The sequence below is a fragment of the Lonchura striata genome, chromosome 12 (assembly GCF_046129695.1).
Source record: "Lonchura striata isolate bLonStr1 chromosome 12, bLonStr1.mat, whole genome shotgun sequence".
Taxonomy (NCBI): Eukaryota; Metazoa; Chordata; class Aves; order Passeriformes; family Estrildidae; genus Lonchura; species Lonchura striata.
In genome coordinates this window covers 9,344,452-9,360,819 of record NC_134614.1, presented here as the reverse complement: position 1 = coordinate 9,360,819, position 16,368 = coordinate 9,344,452, and the positions used below count along the sequence as shown (strand labels likewise).

The window sequence follows — 16,368 nt, the reverse complement described above, 5'->3', positions numbered from 1 at the left end:
CAAGAAGCCAATGTTCATAAGCAACACCAAAGCAAGATGCTGAATTGCAATTTCCCACTGGCTGTTGCTACCACTGCAATATCATCATCTAAGCTGGACTTTACTTCAAATGACACCACAAAGCAGACTAGAGAAACTACCTCTTGCTGGAGTGAAATGCATCACTGGTATTAATTACGAAACAGCTATCACCATAAAGAACACCTCCCAAAAGGCATCATTATGCTCAATAGAAGAGTCTATTGCAAATCACTGGGAATTTGGTTTATGTTACAGGACCCTAAGTAATCAACCTCTTAGAATCACTTTATCTATTTGTCAGGCTAAAATAAAACAACTCTCCCCAAAAAATCCTGAAATCCACTGACAAAATCGCCTAGTTCAGTACAATTACAGTGCCCATTTTTCTTACTGATGTTGACAACTGCCAACTAATAGACCAAAATAGGGAATTAATAGTCAGCAAGTAGTTTTGAATTAATTTGAATCAACACTTAATGATGTTTCAGAATTACCAATCCTTACACAAATGCTAAAAACCATGGTTTAATACTCTCTTTAACGAAAAGAGATGCAGCAATGTTATGGCCTGCAGGAACTACAGAAGCAGATACCTTTTCCTTTTTGAGCTTCCAGTATCAGATGTAGCAGAAGAAATCATGCTGTCCCCATCCTCAATGTCATCTCTTCTAGCAAGCTCCTTCTTCTTTGCCTGAAAAAAGAACAATGCCCTGAAGCCAAACTCACTGCTGGACACTTACAGAACAGAATTAAAGAGTATATTGCTCTTTCTAACTGACAGAACAACTTTTGAGGAACCAAATTGAAATCAATACCATTTCAGACTACAGCACTTAGCTGGAACACAATGAAATCTGAAATGTTTTAGCCTTATTCAATTAAAGGAAAACTCCAAAAAACCCTACATCATCAATTTTCTCACAATTTAATTAGGTTAGGAGTCACAGTAAGGAATAAAGTGACTAAAAGAAATCACAGAAGGCAGGAGGTGTGCTGAGGAAAAATCACTTCATGATGCTCTCCATTCCCATACTTCCCTCTAAGGAAGGAAATACTTCTGTAAATACAGGTCTAGTTAAAAATTATTTTGGAAAAATATCCTTTAGGGAAATAAGTTTACATGTGAAGTTATATCTCTCTGCTTGTTCTCCTCCACATACCTGCATAACCTGCTGCATTTTCAAAACTCTTTTATAGATGGCAGAATTGGGGACATTGTACCGCTTGGCATTTTCAAACATCAAATTCAGATCAGCCTCCAACTGATCTAAAGTCTCATACTCATGGTTCTTCAGCTTGGTTCTGCAAAAGAGAAATACTAGTCAGCTATCTCTCTAGTTACACAGTGAAAAACAGTTCTTTAATATCCTAATTTCCATGATAAATCAATAGTCAAAGAGCTCTAACTACAGAAATGGGATTTACTTTTTGATTCTCCAGTAACATCTTCCACTTGTAACTATACTAGGGAAATGCATCTCCCAAAGAATGGTTTCAGCAATTTTGGAACTTGTGGAGGCTGACGTGCTGTTTTCACACTGGGGTGAGATGGTACAGGTGAGGCAGCAGCACAGGCTGCTGACACTGCTGCAGTGCCGAGCCCTGACCTCAGGCCAGCTCTGCACAGCCCCAAACACTGCCTTCCCTCCGTCAATTCCACTCAGCTTCAGTGAGGACCAAAAGTGCCCAGCACCTCTTCTGTTAAACACTCCAATCTGTGCCTTCCCTTAAAAAACACCTGGCTGTTGATTGGTGACACCTGCAAACACACTTCACCTGAAAACAGTTACAAGAGGAGTAAAAACAACAACAACAAAGTCATTTTTCATATGCTAAACACATGAACCAACCTGAGTTAATGCTTAACATAATGTGTTTTCTTGCACAATGCTGGAAGTTCTAGCCACCTTTTTTAAACCTTCCAATACTTAATTACACACAGCAGAAAATACTCATCTGCAGCAACACAAGTCCCAAAGCCTGTCACAGGTGCAACACAGCCTCCTCCCCCTCCTGCCTGGCACACTCAGCACCCACACACCACCTTTAAACCCAGCCTGACTTCTGCAGCTCCTGGCTGAATGTGTCCCTGCTTGATGGAGCATTCTCACTACCATGGAATAAATTTAATATAAAACCTTCCAGCCCCAAGCTTGCTCCTACCAGCATTTGCTTATCCAGTACCCAACAACCAAGGTGCAGGCCATCTGATTTTAAACAAACAATTTATGTTCACAGCTGTGCTCATCAAAGGCCTGAAGCAAAAGTAAAAACCCAGACTTAGACTGAATAAACCGGTTTGGAAAGTGACAACTTCCAACCAGTGACGTGAGGAATGAAAAATGTCCAGGCACAGAAGTGATCCTGTTCTAGCCTCCAAAGAACCTCCTCTCCTACCATTCTCTGTACTGCTGTCAGCAAACAACAGGATGATTAATTAGGTAGGTTATTTACATAAGTACTTTGAACAGATTTAATTACACTCAAACTCAGCAGAACTCAAGCATCATGACTTCTGTGGATTTAGAGGATGAAGTGCAGCTTTACAATAAATTTTTAACAAGCCATCTCACCAATCTTGGGAAGAAAGGATTTTATAAACATCAGTTTATTTCACAAAGTGAAGCTGAAACTAACCAAACTCATGCTCTACAGAAAGCCATTGCCAACATAACACAAAATATATACTAGAAACTAACAGAAATTTCTGTGAAAATTATTGACAGGGATTAACTGTACCTGAAAGCATGACTAAAACTAGAAAGAATTTCCTTTTAAACAAAATCATCTTTGCAAAATGAAGGAAAAAAAGTTTAAAAGTAAGGCTACAGTTTCATAAGACCACTAAGCCCGAAACAACACAGGCATGACATTTAAGTTGGTTGAAATCAGAATACTAATTAAAAGAATACTGTAAGTTGTCACTCTCTAAAATGTCTACTGCAAACTCATCAGTCCTTCCAGGTGGAATATCTGCAAGGACTGAAGGTGAGACATACTCTTTCCATATAATCAAAAGTTTTATTAGACAAACACAGCCTAAAAATTTCCTACTGAAAAACATTCAAAAACCAGGATAAGATCAGTTATGCAACTTATTTTCTTTTATTCAGAAATTGTGAAGTGCTAGTCTTGTCTCTTCATGGAAAAACAACCCACTAACAAAGAATGAGTGGGATCAAGAGATGCATTTGACAAATGTCCTATTGAAGATGACAGTCTTCTAAAATATATTGGGAATCTTCTTTACTTTAACCTGTGATTTTGTGAATATACAACATGCACTAGAAGTACTTGCTAAGGTAGGAAAACTGGTTACACAAACAGAAGATTTAAAAAATATACACTATTCACCAAATAATAAGTTATATTAAGTGACAAAAGGAATGAAAGAATTCCTAAACCTCAGATAAAGTGAAAATTTACAGTGTATTCAAAATATTAGAGACGTCATTTTCTCTTCCCAATTGACTCATTCATGAACTAAGCAAACAAAAACATGGAAGTTCTCCATAAACCCCTCAAACTTTAGCCCAGGCACCAGTCTCTAATACTTCAAAATTAGTTCCACTTTTGATTTGCCATATTGATAAAACTGCTTAAGTTATATGGCACAATATGCTTGACCAGGTGATGACATTTAGTATCAGGTCTACTCAAAGCCATTTATAACTAATCAAAACCACCAAGAGCCACCACAAAGTTAAAGAGAACCTCAACACATCACATAAATGCAAACATTTAAATTCTTGTGTCACAGAGCACTGTCCAAAAAGCATCACACTCATTAAGAAAAATTGATTTGAATTCCCCAAAAAGCAGCTATCACACACAGCCAAGCCTGTTTAACACCAGATCCCCACACATTTTTAAAACTCAGTGCAGCCCCAGGAGCACAAGGCACCAGGGTGTGTCAGGAAGGTACCAATTTCAGTGCCTGTACTCCCACATGTGTTTCAGAGAGAGCTGCTGCCAGGGAATTCCCTGGCACGCCTTCCTCCCCTGGGATAAAAAAGCCTGACCCACTTGCCTAGGGGATGATACTTCCCAACACTGTAAAATTTAATAAGGAACAGTGTTCTTGTAAGCCTGCCAGGATGTAGCACTTGGTAACTGAACACATTCTCCTGCATCTTTTCCTGACTGTTCCTGTGGTTATTTGTAATTAACAGAATGACTCTTCCCCAGCAATGTCAACTTGGCATTAGGCACTTTCACCACATGTCAAAGCCATAGCCTTGACAGCATCATGTCTTTCTTTTTAAACAGGATTTTCTTGCTCCCCAGCTCTGAGCTTTGCCCCCTTTGAGGCAGGGAATTCTCCTCAATGTGCTCAGCATCTGGTGGGAGGGAATGAAGGGGCAGCCAGGGTCACCTCGGCTGTGTCCACTGACTGGGCAAGAGGTGAGTGGAACAAATGGAAACACACAAAATGTCAGCTGAACACAAATGGTTTTTACTGTGAGGGTGGTCAAACACTGGTTGCCCTGGGAGGATGTGGAGTCTCCATCTGTGGAGACCATCTAAACCTGACTGGACTTGAGGCTCTGGGTGACCCTGCCACAGCCAGGGCTTGGGCAGGACGGCTTCCCTCCCAGCCTCAGCTGTTCTGTGATCTGTGAGCAGCAAGCCAGGAGGAAATCAGGAGACAACTAAAGGCCATCAGCATGATTACCTCCCACACCCAGGAACAGCTCAGGATCAGCACTGAGTTCAAATGACTGAGGTTCATAACACTCAAAGTGAGGCTGGCACAGGTAAAATCTCATTAAACCAAAACACGCTCACACACTCCCTCTGGCAATCATGTATTATTTTAAAGACTTTTCCTTCACTTAGCACACACAACCCCCCCCTGAAATATATAACTAGTTGTAAAATTTGCAACAGCCACACATTTCACAGCTCACTGTGGCAGGACAGCTGAGGCAGCCAGATGCCAGAGCCAAACAGACATGAAACAGGAATGGCAGGCTTCACTCCTCCTCCTTCAGCTTTTCACTGGGACACTGAACTTTTCTGTCCCCATCTGGGAACAGAAGATATGCTCTATTTATGTACATCTCAAAAGAATCCCCAAACCACCATAACAAGAAAAGAAGGGAAAAACCCCACAGAAAACCAAAGCCCCAAAACCCCACAAACAATCTCCACCCCTAATGAGTGGCAGTTTTGAATACCTAAAGACATATTAGCAGTGTCAGCAAAGGCATCATGCTTCCGTTTTCCCTAAAGCCCATCAATTAAGTGTACATATACATGACTTCAAGGTTTTCAGGTACAGTAAGAAGTGAAGATTACAAGGTAATTTAAGACAGCTGAATTTCAGTATTTGCAAGATGCTAGATTCTACAAACATTGTACTTTAATTTGTGAGCCTCAAACACTATTTCTAAAAGATTCCTTTTCTTATTTTCTAAGGCCCCAGACAAAAAAAATCACTTTTTCTATAGTTCTTCATACACTGGTATGGAATTTTTGTGCTGCTCACACAGCCAGATGCAACCTGCCTACACTGTAAGGAAAGCAGAAATGCAGCTGCCTCTCTATGGCAAGTTATTTGTTCTGTAATTTATATCAAGGGTATTTTTAATGGAAAATCTCTCTCAAACAAATCTGTTTATATATAATTTGAGCCAGTACTTTTAGGCACATTCAGGCACAAACTGTCAATGATTCTTAATTTCACTGTTTGGTTTTTTTTCATCAAGTACATTTTGTGCTTTGTTCAAGGCAAGACACTTTCTTTGCCACTATTAGAGCTGTACCAAGACATAAGAAAAAATGTTTTAAAGCCACTGATGGAGATAACTAGTGTGGCAGCTTTTATTCCCCAGCACATGCAAAACACCCTCTGACAATATAAAAAAAACCAAAAAGCAGCTTTGTTAGCTTCTGATTTAACAAAGACCCTGCTCATTCAACAATTACATCAAGTCTGAGAGATGGTATGATGGCATAACTAAAATGTACAGACCTGTGCATCAGAGTGGGTTACAAAGGATGAGCAGTGGGAGGGTGCAGTGTCTCTCACTGAAGCTGAAGGACTGGTACTGCCAGGGCCTGGAGCCCCAGTGGCCACTGGGCAGGAGGCCTGGGCAGCACCATTAAAGCCTATTAATGCTCCCAGGACCCAGCACACCCATCACACTGGCTTATCTTGAGCCACTAAAGAAAGACACTGCTCACTTCACTCAGGTCTTTAATCTGACAACTGCACTCTGGCAGCTCATGGACCTTTCATTGCTCACACATTTATAAATGCTGGCTTCAGTCCAGACCAGCTATATCATCATGAAAATAATTATTCTCCACAGTTACACAGTGACCTAGACAGGAGGATTGTAATTCCAACCATCTTCCTACAATTCATACTGAAGACTTTTAACTTAAAAAACATGGCAGTAAGAGGTAATCAAGCCATCACAGACAGGGTAACGAAAAATGGAGTTCTGCAAAAGCTTTCTCATCTCTGCTGCACACCTAGCTGTCAGAATTATTCATATGGCAATTTTCAGGCACGTTACAAATGAAATTCAATGAAAAATAAACTCAACAGCAGCCATGTATCACAGATGATCTAAAGACTGATGCAGACTGAACTGAAACAAGCACCAATCAGATGCAAATACTGCATTAGGTACCAACAGCTTGATCATAAAGGAAGATTCTAGGAATAAAAGAAACACTTGAAAAGTTTCACACCAGATGTAATTTGCATTCTGTACTCTTACCTGATCTGCTGCAATGAAATGGGTGTTTTAATTTGCTGATAATAATCAGGATACTTTTTCTTGGAGGGTAAGTGGAAAAAGGGCTCAGAGATGAGCTGGCCCTGGTTATTACGGCAACTCCTGACTGTGTCATAAAGCTGGTAAAGAGGATTAGAAGTGTCCATGAAGGAGGTAATGCTCTCAGCTTCAGACTCTCCCTCTTCATAACGAGCAGCAGCTGCACAGAGAGAAAGAAAGGAAACTCAGCAGGACAACTCAGTGGGTTTTTTGGTGGATAAAGGTCTAGAGCAGAAGAAAAGGCAAGCCCTGTCTGGCAGTCAGATTCGCACCTCAGAAAATGACACAACACATATCTAATGAGCCTCAAGCTGACAAAAAAAAAAAGTACTTTATTCCAATCCTTTAGACAGTATTAATCACAGCTCAATACAGAATTGTGAAGCTCAGCAGAAAAAAATTGGCACTAAAGTCTGATGATGTCCCTCTAATATATACAGCAAATGAAGAAGAAATTAATGTTTTACAATTATTATGTAATAAGCCTAAAAAAATCATAGTAGTATTTAAAAATTTCATACCAAACTTTTCTGGTTATCTTGTTTCAGGATTAGGATGAATGAAAGAAAAGCTATGAAGAGCTAACACCTACTGCAGGCAAAATTAGGAGAAACATTAACAGAAACAAAACAGGAAGGAGAAAACACTGGTACTGGAAACACAGGGTGGGAAGCAATAAATGGCCAATAGTTTTACAGTTCCAAGTCACATAAACAGTACACTTTGTACCTTGCAGACAGACAGAACATAAAATCTACATGGCTTTGCACGTGCTAGAGTTAAATTATTCACCCCTATTCCCCTCTGAGTCTGAAGGAGAGCCCAGCAGGCACACTGAGTCATTCAGCTACACAAAACCCAGGTCTCTAAGGTCAGGTTTCTAGCTGGCATTTCCATTCCTGCTCACAGGAGGCTGCCACAGCTCCAAGCTTTCTATCCATGTTCAGTAAGGACATACAGAAATGGTGACAAAGCCAGGGGACACTCAGACTGTACCTACACAGTGCTGCCATTGCTCCTCTGCAGCCCGACACCAGATCTACATCATGTGTGGGACCTACCAGGGTCAGAAGCAAAGCTACAACACAACCAGCACCAGCAGATGTGCAAACATGCAATGAAGATATGCATTACTGATTTGGGGAGACACTCAAAATTATCCTAATGATGCCAACCAGCATTACTTAATGACAGCACAGCCAGCAAAGCAGGAGCTGGACAGAATAACTCCAGTAGAAACAAACCACTGGAGCTCTCACTGAAATCAGGTAAAGCTTCAAAAATAGATTATGCTTTAGTTTCCTCAAACAGTTTCATCTGTTTACTCAAATTGCTCAGTTCTGAGTACTCCACTCAAAAGAAATAAACAAACTGAAAAAGCAGAATAACTTGTTTCTATGAAAGAGAAAACACAAAGGAACTAGTCAAGTAGTTGCTGTTCTCTGCTGTGTGTGAGCCAGCAACAAACCAGTTCAATACCCTAAATAAGAAATGTACTTTCTTTGTGTTGAAAGTAGGCATACCTTAAAAAGAATCAAAGTAAATTAGATAGTAATTAGTTATTTCAAAATACACTAAAAGAAGGCATTTATGTATTATAGTTTACTGTGTTTATATTTACATAATATACAGCTATAAATAAATATATGTTGTATTTATAAATATAAGTTATAACTATAGTTCCATAATATACAGCTATAAACATACAGCTACATTTTCATAATGATGTTCATGTTCTTTATAACTGATGTGTAAACATCATATATTCTTTGATATCTAGAAAACTGTACTTATCTCCTAATATGAAACCTGCTCTATTAAGAGCCGAAGAAGAATACATTATTCAGTCTAGAAGGCAGAAAAATTCTTATTTTTGCAATAATAGTATTTTTGCTCTCATAGAGCAAACAAACTGATCCAAGACTGTCCTTTCTTTAATGTGCAATAGAACCAGGTCCCATATCCCCAGCAAGCACTGGCAGAGAGGGACAGGCAGTTATTGCCCTTTTGTGCTGCTCTTACCACAACTACAGTTTGCAGATACCACAAAAAACCCCACTGTCTCCTTTGTGCTCCCAAAGCACTCAAACAACAAGTGCTCCATGTCCAACTGAAGATGGTTGCCAGTAAAACCAAAAGCAGCACCCAGTCTTAAACCATCTCTAAATGAGACAGTAAAAACAAAACACCCTGTTTACAGAATTAAATATAAGCAAGTAATACATAATGACCACCTATGCCTGCCTCTAGAGACTTATAATGAGGAGCAAGGGAGCTGCTGAAGCTGTTCACAACCTTGTACACTGGAGCTGGAAATGTTCTACAAGCTCCATCACACCAAAATACCATCTACAGCTGTCAGGATAAACTCTCAGTTGGAAACTGATATTGTTCATTGCTAAGGCAACAGCCACAACCAAAGAAGCTCATAAAGATTCAGCTTTCTGTTTCAAGCAGGAGAGAGTTCTATTAATGTTCACTCATGCAGCCCTGTTCTCATTTATTTTAACAAGAGTTAGAGGAATGAAAAAAATAAGACAGAAGAGCAATTAATAACAATACCCCTTGGTTTAAAGAAAAACCCTTGTCACCCAAAGACTGGCAGCACAGGGCTGTCCAAGTAGTTCACTGGAAGCACATAAAATATTAGTGGGTGACAGGTCTGCCAAAAAAAAAAAAAAGCCATTGCCTCTTAGGTGAATGCAATAAAGATAGGAAAGCTTCAACAGCAGCAAGGCAAAAGCCTCACACACAGAGTGAGGTCTTTAACAAAATTACAATAATGTCCATAGCAAAGGTGGCACCCAAAAGTGGTTCAACCAGAGCAAGAATTTAAATCACTAAAACATAAAAAGCTACATGTTTTTACAGCATTGCAACTTGGAAAAAATAACAGCTAACAAACAAACAAAACCCAGCTAATAAACACTCCCCACACCTCCCAGAAAACAGCTGCTCTGAAGCAATAACTGAACTCTGAGCTAACCAGGAATCAAAATACTTTTACTTACAGCAAGAGCTAAAGTCCAAAATATTCTACATACCCATCCACTATAAAACTCTGTGGAGTACAGCTCAATTATCAGGTAAGAAATAAATGCCCCAATAATACATATTGAACAGATGCAACTTTCAGCATCAATGAAGAAATAATATAAACAAAAAAATAAACAAATAAACAATTCAAGCACTACCAATCTCTTTTGCTGCATGGAGCACCCAATATTTTCTCCAGTATCTCCTCTTCTGTTCCATTTTAGAAGGAATAAAACCAGGCAACAGCTCCCTAAAGCTTGGGTGAGAATACTTGGAAACACAGAAAATTCAAAGCATGCCAGCAAGCTTGGCCTACCCTACCTCACTACCTGTAAGATTCAAAGGAATTATACACCAAGTGCAAAATATTTTTGAAATAAATGCATCTGAGTTCATCAGGAGCTCTACAGATTTGGTCATTGTGAACATTTTACTGAAAGGAATTAGAGAAACTGCATTTCAGTTCCTACCAGCCAAAGCTGCATCCTCATCACTTTCTGATCCATATTGCAACGCCATGGTTATTGCTGATAAACGATCCCCTTGGGCTGATCTTTTGTTACTATGAAAGAGAAAAAGGAAAGGAATTTTAAAAATGGAAAAAAAAGAAGTGAAAATTATAATTAAAAAAGGAAAGGGTTATCACATGAACCATTAACAGTCACCCAGATTGTGTGAGCAAACAAGGCACGACTCCATAAGCAGGAGCACAGATGTGACTAAAGAACGCTGGAGCCTTTAACAGGAGAAATTCTTACCAAGCCATGAGTCTGCCTCTATTTTATGAGCTGGTCCATCCAACACAGTCAGAAAACTGAGCTCCAGCCTACTACCGTCTGTCCTATATATACTTGAATATTTGATTAATTGCAAGAGAAGGGGAATGACAGGAAGTCTCTCTCAATTGATAACTGTGTTATTTGATCCTGTTTTATTGGGATTTGTCTACAGAAAGGAATTCAACACACTAAAAGCTGTATGTTCTATCTCCTCCCATTCCCTCATCCCCACTTTTGGCATTTTCAGCACACAAAGTGCCTGCACATGAAACAGCCTCCTATGCTTTTTAGCTGGAGTAAACTGGCATCTACAGTGGCTACAGTCTCACCAGGACTTCTTCAGCATCCCTCTCATTTGTCCCAAACCTGGGGCACAGTATTTCATACCACATTATATAAGCTGTGCCTGACATTCTCTGCTTCTTTACAAGATCAGCTCTTTATGCACCTCCAGAAATGGGCTCTGCCTTGTCCTGCAGGAGCCAAGTGAAGACTGGGAAAAAGCAGATGGGCTGAGGGCATGCTTGGGCCCTACACTCTCCTATACATCCTTTCCTGCCTCTTGATACAAGCACACAGGTATCATTTCCTTAGTGCGTGGGCCATCCCTCTAAAACATCCACAGAGCTCCTTCAGTCCATGACTTTGGGTTCCATCTGTCCCTGCAGTCCTCCAGGGCAGCAGTGCTGGTGCTGGGCTGTTGCCTGATGAAGCCACTTCTGGTTCTGTCCTTGCTGTGCTTTGCCTCTCTTCACCAAAAAAGCTTCATTCACCTGAGTCATTTTTATTGCAGTATCACTGACAGGGTGTGCAAGTCTATGCTTGGATCATGAGCACAAGCATTTGTAGCACCTCTTCCCTGATGGCCTGAGGTGCCACAGGGCCTGGGGCTGTCATTCACCTCCCCACTGCCAGTGCAGATCCACGGGAGCCACTCCAGCCTCACATCCTGACCCAGCCCTGGCTGCTGCACTGCTGTCCAGTGGCCCAGCCCCTGGACAGTGCACACTGATGCACTTCCACAACCAGGTTCTCTGCCTGAGCAGCAGCTCCAGCCACAGCTGAGAGCCCAGGTGGCTTTATCCCTGTGCTGCCAGTGCCCCCTGTAGCCACCCCCACAGAGCACGGCCAGCATGAAGCACTGCACACACTTCCCAATCAGCAATAACCACACTATCGGTGTCTTATCAGCATTAATCTCTTCCTAATCCAAAACCCGGCACCACAGCAGGTATGAGGAAGAAAATCAAACAAAATTCAGCATTTCCATACAATGAAGACCCAGCTTTTCCTCCAAGGGCACAATTTACTTACCGATAATATTTGTTAGAAGAATTTCTCTCATCCCCAACACTGCCTTTACCCTGTGAGGAAGGACCTGTCAGCTTGGAAGCAGCCAAATTTGATGCAGTCCTTAAGGCAGGAGAGGCAAGCCAAGGAAAGCAGGGAGGAAAAAAAACAGGCCCACCTTAAACCCATGAAAAGATGCAGCAAGAAAAAAAGCTTTTTACAGAATCATTTTGATAGATCAGCCAAAAGGTTCAGAAACAGATGTTTGGAAGCTAAAAGGTAAGTAATACTGAGATCCTTTCAGTGCTTCAGCATTTATGTGGATGTTGTTTATAAAGTCAGAGGAAAGTAACGTTTAGCTCAAGCATTGATAGCTGTACACACAGCACAGCCTAAATAGCAGTGAAAGCAGCCAACAAAATTTTCCTTAGCATCCAGATAAAGCCAATCACACAGGTCCAGTCATGTTTTATCAGCACTTAAAGTCACTGTCAGGTTGGCTGACAGTGCATGTTATCAAACAATTCAATTTTGTCGCTTTAAGGGAGGACAGTTAAATGCACCCACAAAGAGCAGTTTATTATGGCAAAGGAGAATGAGCTCTGCAATAAAACCCAGAATTTTTGACAAAGGGACAACATATAAAGCTTAGGTTAGTAGCATTATGATGATTTGAATTTGAGACATCAATGACAAAGAACACAGATGCAAATTTAGAAGAAAAATACAGAAAAGGCACTTGAAGTGAACTTACGAGGGAATTCTACCCAAAATCAGCAATAGGTAAAGAACTCCCCTTTAAGACAATTAAACATTTAGGAATTTAAATAAAAATAATGATTCTGTGAAGCAGATTCTTGAGAAAGAAACAAAAAAAGAAGAATGGTTCAACAGAAAAAGCAACCAGTGAAATACACAATAGCAGGTGAAAGGTTTGGTTCTCATGACACTTCTTCTCTTATCCCATTTTTTTCTGCATTCAGCCCAGTATTAGTGTAGCCTGCTTCAGGAATTATTTTTTCCTCCCAAGTTAGAGAAACAAAGGAGGGAGCTGTCAATGATTTTGATAGATTACTTCAGGATTTGAAGTTCTGTTGAGAACACAATACACAAGAGAACATCTAGAATAACGCAGCTGAGAAGTGGAAATGGGTTGGCAGTGCAAGAGAGGAATTCAGCTAACAAATATAAGTGTGATTTATCTGTCATCCCTTCTTATACAATCAGATTTTAAAGAAAAACCATTGAGCCTCAGAAATAAATGACACACACCCTGACATGCTGAGCTTCATCAATGGCCAATACAGTGAGAAAAATAAAATCCAAACACAATTTAAACAGAAAACCTCTATGCTTCAGTGTAATTCTAGTTACTGCACAGCAAATACATATGCATGTGTCTGTAGAATCAAAGTCTGCTGGCACTACACATACTTTCACAAAGGAAAATTATTCACCTGTGTGTCAGGAATTACTCCTTAATGAGTATTTCTGCTTTTTATTTTTATATGCTCCAACAGTGATTCACCCAGCCATGGGAAGGATGCTGATGATGAACAAACCAACCAGAAAAACCACTTCTCAAAACACCAAGCAAGAGTAAGAATCAACCAGGCAACTTCCACTTCTTGCACACAATAATTCTAGACAACACTTTTAATAGTGGCACCATATACATAGAAAAAATTAAGCTCCCTTTCAGTTAAGGAACAGTGACAGTGTTTCCAGTTGTACTGTACAAACCTTTGTTTCCCAGCACCAAATACCAGCAAATAGCTCCAACAGATAACAAGATTCCACCCTGTTAAGTTTCCCAATTCCTTGAATTACTTGCAGGATATTTCTTAATTTTTTTGGGATAAATGACACAGCTCACATGGGCAAATAATAACTAAACATATTTTTGAGTGTTACTCGCAAATAAAATGTTTATATGAGAAGAAATTTAATTGCATTTCAGTTTCTAAACATTTATAATGATTCCATCACTCCTCTGTACACTATGGATTTTCACAGGAAGAAAATGCTGTTTCTTAAGTAAAATCATTCCATTAAACAAATAGAGCTATCAACTCTTATCAAGTGTTTTATACCTGCATATTCAGGGCCAAATCTCTGCTTCACTAATTAATAAATCCAGTCAAGTTCCTGTGCCTCTTTTCATAGCTAAAATTGCTTTTCAAGCAAGAGTGGACTTCCCTCTAAGTACCTTTTGCCCAAGGTTCTGTCCCTGTGTTTCTGCCCCTACCTAACTGTGAGCCCTTTGGTTTCAGTTCCTAACACGGCTCAGGAATATCCAGCACTTTTCAATAAAACAAATCTTGTTTGTCACTATTCATTTTCTGTTATGAACTTAGAAACACGTGGTGGAAGTTGGCCATAACTTATTAAAGATCCACTGACACTATTTTTCATAATCAAGAACATCACAAAAACATTTCACCACAGAAGTATTTCAATGAAAAAAGCATTCTTTCAGAAACTATTTTAACCAACGTACAACTTATAAAACAACACTAATCTAAGTTTTCAAGCCATTATTTCCCACTATACTCTCCACAGCACAATTAAGGGAACGTCAATAGAAGTTTTTATATGAGATTATAGAAAGAACTCTATTTGCAGTACCTGATTCGGAGACTTGACTTGGCCAACTCACTGTGCTCAATCTCAGCCTTTTTCATATTAAAAATCTTTTTAATCGCATTTGCATCCTGTCAATTAAAAGATTTTTTTTTTTGTTTAATGTTGAAAGTGAATAATACTGTAATCAGATATATCCAGCTATCTAAAACAAAGATGAAGGTGTTTTTACATTTAGATATAAAACAATTTTGCACGAGAAATGAAGCATGGAACAAAGTCTGCCTGAAATACTCCCACACAGTATTTTTACAGTGGCCTGAAAAGACTAAATAGAAGACCTGAGCAGCTTCAAGCTCATTTTTTGTCATTGTTGCACTCCAATTCTACTAAAAGCAATGTAAAAAAGAAAAACCCACTAAAAGCTATTTTTAAAAAATGCTAACAGGGTCTTGACAGCTTTATACTCAAGACTTATTTAAGGATCAACCAGCATAGAAAGTAGTCAAGAAAATCTGAACTTAAATCACACTATGAACAGCTAAAACTAACCTTGAATACTTGGGATCCAGGCTCATTGTAGGTTTTGGCATTCTTTGCCAGAAGATCTATATCCTTGGCCATGGCATGAATGCTTTTATAAGTTCCATTCTATATAATAAGAAGCAGAACTGGTTAAAGTGGCAAACTTCAGACAGCATGAGAACTAGGCCAATAGTGAAAAGCAAAAGAATTCATATTCAATAAAGGGAATGTTCATAGAAAAACAACTTATTCATAAAGACAACAGATAAGTACCTGGAAAAAGTAATCACACAGAGACAGTAACAATGTATGCTAAGTCTTTATAAAGCTCAGGAATGCTAAGATTGAAATAACACTTAATAGATCACACTACCCTTATTTTGAAGAGTCCTGACAAAACGCTGTTTTAACTTTATTCTCTAGTTTAATCAGTCTATGTCCCATTCCTCCCTACTATACAAAATGCTAGAATTACAGAACAGTATTTCAAATTACTGGAGAACTAAGATGAAAAATGCACCAGTACAAAAGATCTATTTATAGCACTAGAACAGAAGCAGGTGATGATAATGCACAACCAAGCCTCAGTACTCCAATGTTTTACATGAGCAGCACTTGTCAAGGAGCTGCTTTAAGCCATTAAACATCAAGGAACCCGAGATATTCTGGCTCAAAGCCAGCACTCCACAGCACACAATGCTTGATCTTCCACACAGCTACTTCTGCAGCACTAACCCAGCACAGAACATTGAATCACCACAGTGTGCAGATTTTTAAATAGCAAAGGGAAACACATTGCCCTTTCTGCCACCATAAATGCTGACTTCTAACCATTCTGGAATGCTTACTGTTAAGAAAGGCTGTACCCTGACACATTAGTATGTTCATACCTGTATCCTTTGGGCAATGGTTTTAAGATCTATGGGTTCCTTTATTATTGCATAATAGTCTGGATATTGCTGGAAAACAGAAATAATTTATGTATTACTATAAACAGTCACAAAGCTTTTGTTCAAACAGCTCACAGAACAAGCCATTAGATGAACTGGAGGTAAGAACAGTGTATGCCTCATATAAGGCAGATACAAGGAATTATAATTCATCAATAAACTCACATAAAGGACCAGTTCTGATTGAAAATCAAATCCATGGTGAAGGTTTACAGAATATTTATTCTGCTGATTAAAACTTTCACCACAAAAACAGAACACACTGTTCTGAAACAAAGCAGTACAGACAGGTGGAGTTTGCCTCTGATGAGGGAGAAACAGAGAACTGCACCCTGAGCATGGCCATCACAGCCTGCAACATCAGCTACAGAAATGTCCAGGCTTCCACCTTAG

General features: G+C 39.5%; 1 protein-coding gene across 14 annotated transcripts in view; it reads right to left on the bottom strand.

Moving 5' to 3' along the window:
- The window catches only part of PBRM1 (polybromo 1), a 56,560-nt gene that overhangs the window by 31,791 nt on the left and 8,401 nt on the right, over positions 1 to 16,368 (bottom strand). For 10 of the 14 annotated variants that reach the window (XM_021533833.2, XM_021533783.2, XM_077786087.1 and 7 more), the window contains 8 exons: positions 15,916 to 15,984; positions 15,053 to 15,151; positions 14,546 to 14,631; positions 11,942 to 12,040; positions 10,319 to 10,410; positions 6,756 to 6,972; positions 1,182 to 1,323; positions 615 to 712 (listed from right to left, as the gene is read on the bottom strand). In XM_021533833.2, the coding sequence (XP_021389508.1) occupies positions 615 to 712; positions 1,182 to 1,323; positions 6,756 to 6,972; positions 10,319 to 10,410; positions 11,942 to 12,040; positions 14,546 to 14,631; positions 15,053 to 15,151; positions 15,916 to 15,984 (902 nt within the window). Of the gene's footprint in view, positions 1 to 614; positions 713 to 1,181; positions 1,324 to 6,755; positions 6,973 to 10,307; positions 10,411 to 11,941; positions 12,041 to 14,545; positions 14,632 to 15,052; positions 15,152 to 15,915; positions 15,985 to 16,368 lie in introns of those variants that run through there. The other 4 variants (XM_077786086.1, XM_031505931.2, XM_077786089.1 and 1 more) reach the window with 3 other exon arrangements.